Source organism: Anabas testudineus, chromosome 2 (assembly GCF_900324465.2).
Source record: "Anabas testudineus chromosome 2, fAnaTes1.2, whole genome shotgun sequence".
NCBI lineage: Eukaryota > Metazoa > Chordata > Actinopteri > Anabantiformes > Anabantidae > Anabas > Anabas testudineus.
In genome coordinates, this window is record NC_046611.1 from 20,043,119 (window position 1) to 20,050,198 (window position 7,080).

Here is a 7,080-nt window from a genome sequence, read left to right on the forward strand (position 1 = left end):
AAACATTAAAGATTACATTGATGATACAAAGTACATTTCAAAGTAGAAAAGACTTATGATAATATATGTTTTTTTTCTAAATGGTTCTGTCTGACCTGAGGTCATTTAATTGCATGTAATGCCTTCAAGTTACCAGTAGAGGCCACCAGAGTTCTCATATTGATCAGTACCTTTAATGTTACCACCAGCAGGACATACTGTTCAATGCACTGGTGGTGACTGTGCACCTGAACGTGTCTTGTTATTTATGTTTTATTTTTAGGCATTTGCAGGTCAGACTATTGATGGTATGATCCAAAAAGAAATGCAGAAGAACACGGTGTTCAATCAAAGAATAATAATAATTATTATAATAATTATTATTTATTTACACATACCCTCTAGGTACTTCAGGATGGAAACAATAAATGAAGCAACATGCGTTGAACATTTTTTACCTTTAAATGACAGACACATACTCAGTGTGTGACAGTTTACTCTCATTATAAATTAACATAACAACAAACAGGTTAAATATGTGCTAACAAATACCTTCAAACATACATGTACTGTCAATATATGTGCTCCTAAATACTTATTCATCTTCTCCTACATACGTCTACGACAGGCCTAGTGTGCAAATGAACTAATACTGAATGAATATCTGCAACAGACCGACTCTCCAGAGTCCTGAAAGTGGCTGCACACCACTGAGGTATAAATACTGCATTAAAAAGTCAGAAAAAAAGTTCCTGAAGTTGCACTTCCACATATTTCTGCTTTCAAGATGCAGGCCTGATTTTTTATTGCACAATAAGACAAAATCCCAGTTTTGTCACAGTTAACCTCCATGATGGCATTTTATTCCTCCTCTGTGCTTCATTTTGCTTCTGAATCCTCCGTTCATTTTGTGCCTTTGATAAATATTCATGTCAATAGTGTTTGGGCTGTGCAATAACTGACATTGTTAGAAACACGATAAAACCTACCCAAGGATGAACCTTGCAGATAAACTAATAAAGTAACTAACAAAATGCTAACGACGACCTCTGATACAACCATCCGCTCCAGGAGAGACTTCATGAAGTGCATCAGGAGATTATCATACAAAAACAGACGAGGCGATTGACTCTCACGGCTTGTTATCGACAGCGCAATGCCTGTGTAACTGGGTGTGGTGCTGGTTAACTGGGCGGACCTCCCAGTTGGAACATTTGGCTCGATTTGTGCAGGAACATTCGTGCACAGGTTGCGCCTGCGAAGACAGAGACGCTATATTCAAGTCTTTTTGTCTTAATTCTACACTTAGAGCAACAAGGTATAAACAAGCACTTATACTCCAAATTTGCGTGACTTACCTGTGATTTGAAGGCGCAACACTCATTGTGAACTTTTATGAACTTCTTCTTTAAGTCCAGATATTTCTCCTTCAGCTTTTCCCTGTCCTTCCGCTCCTTCAAAAAGTCTTCCTTATAAACTTCAGCCTACAGTGGATGATACATAAGGACATACATGTGAATTACAGTAACTGGACATTTTGGAAAATACCTCTATTCACTGCATCGCTGAGACTTAGATAAGATGATTGATACTACTTTCATGTTTAATATGAAACCACAACCAAAATCTGGTAAGCTTAGCCTAGCAGAAATACTAGAAAGAGGCTGAAACTGCTGCCTCTGTCTTTGAAGGTAGCAATACACCTACCAGCACCTCTAAAAGTTAATTAACAAATACAACAGAAGTCATTTTCCAGCTGGCTTTGTGAAGGCACACGACCTCTTGAAAACCTACAACGTGTACATTTTATTGTGGTTTCTGTACTAATCAAGTAAATCAGACCTAACATGGTGCTGGTAGGAGGGGAACGTCATTTCTGGACAGAAACAAGAGACACGAGACATGATGGTGAAAAGTGCTCACCTGATGTTTCCATAGATCTTGTAGTGTTTCGCTGCAGTCAAGAGGTTGAGGGGTCCGAAGAGCGTCTTCTAAGGCCTGTACCAAAATATTGAAGCAACTATTACAACACTATTGTTATGCGGTGTAAGCAGTCAAAGTGCGCTGTCTCTAAAAGTTATTTTCTTGTCTCACCTTGTTCAGTCTCTTTATCTCTTCGTGCTGATACTGCCCTCTTCGGGTCAGAGTGTTGTTCTGCACTCGCAGCTCCTTTGCCTCCTCTTTTGCCTTCAGCAACTGAGAGCTGTTATCACCGTCTCTGGTCTGATAAAGAGTTTCAGTGAGGACCCAAATGATTACATTGCAAATGAAAGGATTTAGCGTGCATTCAGGGTGAAACCTGAAACTGTGACGGCGTGTTGTATTTACCCTTCGTCTCTCTTCATCTTTGTTGAATTGTAGTTTTTTATGAAAGGCCACGTGTATGTCTCCTTCCTCAAGTATCTCGTCTTCAAAGTCACTGTGGTTGTGTTGGATTAAAGATTTTAACTCCCGGACCTGGTTGGTAGAAAAAGACAAATACCATAAAGCAGACTGCAGTGAAACAACATATTAGGAAGTAGTAAACCAAACAAGACAAACAAGAGCTGAATGCACATTTGTCCCATTCTTACCTTCTCTTTGTAGTACTGCACCATGGTTCGGTACTCTCTTGCCCATTTCTCATTAATAGAAAGAAGCTGAGTAAGACAGGAAGCACACAAATCTAATGAGTGCTAAAGTACATGCATGTGTTTTAGCATGAATATAAATCTCAGTTCTGAAATGTGCTCACCTCTTGCCTTTGCTCCTCTAAGATAAGCATCTGTGCTTTCATTTTGACGTCACAGCTGGCAGCCGTCACTTCTGACTGTAGCACATAAAAGAGGAAGAAAGGGGAACTATTCAAATGTGGCATGCGGCACATCCATCAGAAGCCCAGTGCCTGCGGCTGTTATGAAATATGACTTTATCCACTGACTTCCGTTTACACATTTTTGGAAGTTTTGCTTTGTGCTGTTTCCAGTAACGTAAAAAATACGGCCATGTCTTTGTGGTCAGGGAATCAGACAATAGCACCGTGGGAATTAATATTCTTTACTCAGACGTATCTTCCAGTGTTGCATCTGATTCAGTAATATTACCTGTGCGTTTTCCAGCAGGGCATCAGGGCGAAACTCCACTGCTGTTTGAAGCTTTTGTTCAACCTCACATTTTGGAATATAGGCATCGTATCTAAAAACAACAACACATCAGTAAATCCTAACAAATAGAGTGTGTGCTGCATAAATATGAAAACAACATTGCATGCCTCACCTGTCTACGTTTGGCAGTGACGGGTAGAGTCTGTATTTTTTTATGCTGTCTGCGGGAACTGTTGCAGTGGCTTGTGGTCTGTCCGTCATGTTTTCGTTCTGTTTTGAAACACAGAGAGGACGACACATGCTTTGAGAAAACAGAATCATATCATCTTTAATCTATGACATCTTATATATAGCAACATGTAGAATTAGTTCTATATGAATGGCAGTATATAAGGACAGTTATTTGTCATTTAGCTAATAGTCATTCAGCAGATAAGAACAATTCTGACCATCCAGCCTTTTTATCAAGCATCTTACTTTTTTTCATTTCTTGACACCATATCTGGAATCAAATAGAATATTTAAATGAACACACTAGAAGTTGTTAGCATATAAGGGGGTAACTTTTAAATAGTTATTTGTACATCTAGTACTTGCAGCATGTTAAGGTATTATGAATGCAGGAAATTGGATGGTGTAGCACTGGTACTTCATTATCCCAATACTTGTCAGATCTTTTACGCTCCTCTTTGGACACGCTGTACCAAAGATGCAAAGAGCTCACGGTTTTGTACGTGACAGAACATCACAGCTCAGCTGACTCAACTCCTCACAGTCACATGATCAACCCAGATTAAACCAGCTACACATTTAACTCTATGATTCATAAAAGTGGAATATAACAAATAAAAAGGCACTAACTCTTATCACAATGAGTGTGTCACAGACTAACTGTCTGTTAATGAGGCACTGGACTATATGATGCTGCACCTCAGGGTAAAATCTGATTTAAATTCATTCAGCTATGGAGAAAATGTGATTAATCAACAATTAGTGGGAATGAAATGAATGGAAAACAGGCTCTTTGCATCATTTTATTACAGCTAATTAATAAGACCTAAAAATCAAACCATGACAAACACAGATTTTATTGTAAAAATTGAAAACTGAAGGCAACATGTGCACCTCTAGGATACAGGCTGCTGCATCTGAGAAGACTACAAAACAAACGCACTCACCATGTTGTCAGTCTGAGTCGTCGTCCACATGTGCACTGATGCCGGGACTCGCGCTCTGACCGAGTTTTACTCAGGGTCCCTGTGACGTGATAAAACCAGCGCTGTCCAATCAGCAGCCGGGATTCCCTCACCGGGCAGCAGCGATGCAACCACTGAGCGAGTGTATCGAAGGAAAGGAAAGTACAAGCAGTTGATCAACACCCCGAGCGGTAAGTAATGATGTGTTTATGGTACGAAGCGATGACTACGAGAAAAAGCTGTCCCTGCACTGTAAAAAAATTTTTTTTTTAAAAATGCCAGGGTGGTGTAAGAATAGTCTTCTATTTTGGACAGGACACTTTATGTCATCGCTCCAGTAAATACAGTTATAATAAAATAACGAATACGAAATATACAAATAGAGCAGATCATAAAAAATAATTAAAACGATGATAGATGAAATGATATAATAAATAACTTAAGACAGAAGTACTTTAAATAACATCATTATCCACTTACATTTCTGACAACATTATTAAATGGACGTTTATTGTAGTATTAGTATTAGTATGGACCTACAGGTCTGTTTGTATGTTTAGATTTGATTTGACAGGAAGTACACATTATCAAATTGTCTATGACAAATAAAATCCGTTTATTATAATGCAGCTGTATCTTTATATACAAGCACTGTTGATTTTTGATGGTGAACAACTTCAGATGAGTGAGCTCTAGTTGCATGTGCAACATGTTTTCTAGGTCTTTAACGATTTCTTTTTAATTTTAATTGTAATTTTTTTTTTTTTACAGTGTGCAGTCTGTGCCGTCACGCTGCAGCTGCAGTGCGCTCTTTAACTTCCTGGTGAGTGCGCACGTCTGGGAGCCGGAAAACGTGCTAAAACCGCCAATATCTAAAAAGAAACTGTCCAGAAGAGCTGAAGAAGGCTGCAGCCTGCGGGGCTGTGGGAAAATCACACATCACGCAGCCTCATTATCTCACACAGTCTTCTTAGTGGCTTCTCAAAGCTGTTGACTCAGACTTGTTTCAGGGAAGAAACACGGGGGAAATCCTCCTCCAGTAACCGGCACTCAGCGCAGGGGATTCAGCCCAGAGCCACTCATGTTTTCTCTCTCGCACAAACCTGCAGCTTCTGATCAATATTTCCACATAAAGCTGTCAGAATATTAGTTTCTTCTCTTTCCAGGTTTGGTGCAGGATCATCATCCATTTATTAGAAAAAAAAAAAAAAAGACCTAGATAATTAAACCACCACTGCCTGAATGATTAGACATGAGTGTGATTCATACCTAGTGACATTATTCACATAATGAATTTACATTTTGTTGCATTTTATTCTGTAATTGTGTGCATGGACTTTTTATAGTTTTGAAGTGGGCGCTCCCACTTCCATTCTTTATTCTTGGAGATCCCACTTCACCGAGAGAACTATTTCTGAAGTTCTCCCTTAAAAGTGTTCTTTTAATAGGCCCGAAAGCAACCGTAACAGCTCACTATCATGATGTCATCGAAAAAAGGATTTTCTAAGAACAAAAGTACAGTTATGGACAGTTTGGGAACCTAAAGGCCCCCACTCCACCTACAGAAGAGCTAGCCACATACTGAAAGAGACACAAAATGACTTGACTTGTGGTGATTTTGCATTTCTATTTGTGTCTCTTTGTAGTCAGTGTGTGACTCCTGGCAGTTGTTCTGTTTTGGTTGTTTTGCGCTGGGCACTGTGATTGTTTTGCATCTGTTTGTAGTTCCTTCTGTCTCTTTGCAGTTGTAACGTTCTGTAGTTGTTCTGTGTCCATTTGTAGTTGTAGCTGTTTGAGTGTTTTGTAGTCACCTTGTGGTGACTTTGAGTCTTTGCAGTGCTTTCGCATCTGTTTCTAGTTGTCCCGTGTGTAGTCGTGTAGCTGTTTTCTGTCTCTTTGTAATCCCAAGAAGAGTCAATTGTCATAACTGCTTGTCTTCTCAAGGGTTGCAGGGGTGCTGCATGGAGCCTGTCCCAATTTGGAGAGAGGCAGGGTACACCCTAGACAGGTGGCCAGTCTATCACAGGGCAGACAAATACTCACACCTGTGGGAAATTCACAGTCACCAATTCATCCCAACATGCACGTGTTTGAACATTGGGAGGAAGTTGGAGTACCTGGAGAAAACCCAACATGAAAACTTCACATAGACAGGCAAATTTTGGTGTCTTGTCCAAGGACACCTCGTCATGAAGTCAGGAGGAACTGGGAATCGAACCACTGACCCTGGTGTTACATCATAAAAGTGACTTCCTTTAGTTCAATTTACAAAACAGGTCGTCCTGTCTAGCGTGTCTTTGAACCAAAGTAAGTCACTTTTAATTACCACAGTTACATTAAACATATTACAGTCCAACGCATTCACTCATATGTTGTGCAGGGCCAGTGTGCCTAGAAGCTTAGGTGATGTTCATCCTACTTTACATTCAGATAGGTTTAGCTAATACATGTGCATTTACTGGATCTACTGTATTTAGAGTAAACTCCACGGCCAGATAAACATGCAAGAATTACCGTAGGGAGAAGCAAATTGACCTGCAAGGCCCCTAAACCCCAAAGTTTTCTTGCTGTGATATTTGCTTTCAAGTCTGCTCTGTGGTGATCTGATCAAACGCAAACTTGTTCAGAAATATGCAACAAGTCAGCCCGAAACTGAAACTTTAGGCTAGATTTTGACACAGAAATCCCCTTCGAGTCAGGTTTTTGAGATTAGTTAACTATAGAAAGTCATCTTAAAGAATCTGACGATGTCAAGAAGGCACGGCACTTCAAGGGAGCATATTCTAAAATACATTTGGACACTGAGGCTGGAGTTTTAGTTG

At 39.8% G+C, this 7,080-nt stretch overlaps 1 protein-coding gene across 1 annotated transcript; it reads right to left on the reverse strand.

Moving 5' to 3' along the window:
- Positions 1–344: 344 nt before the first annotated feature.
- On the reverse strand, positions 345–4,395 carry LOC113162799 (TNFAIP3-interacting protein 1-like). Its single transcript, XM_026361005.1, has 10 exons — positions 4,241–4,395; positions 3,235–3,332; positions 3,063–3,153; positions 2,714–2,788; positions 2,553–2,618; positions 2,308–2,436; positions 2,074–2,202; positions 1,903–1,977; positions 1,338–1,463; positions 345–1,234 (listed from the first exon to the last, which is right to left on the reverse strand). The coding sequence occupies exons 1-10, from the start codon at positions 4,268–4,270 to the stop codon at positions 1,112–1,114; spliced, it is 942 nt and encodes a 313-aa protein (XP_026216790.1). The 5' UTR covers positions 4,271–4,395; the 3' UTR covers positions 345–1,111.
- Between the last annotated feature and the right edge of the window lie 2,685 nt (positions 4,396–7,080).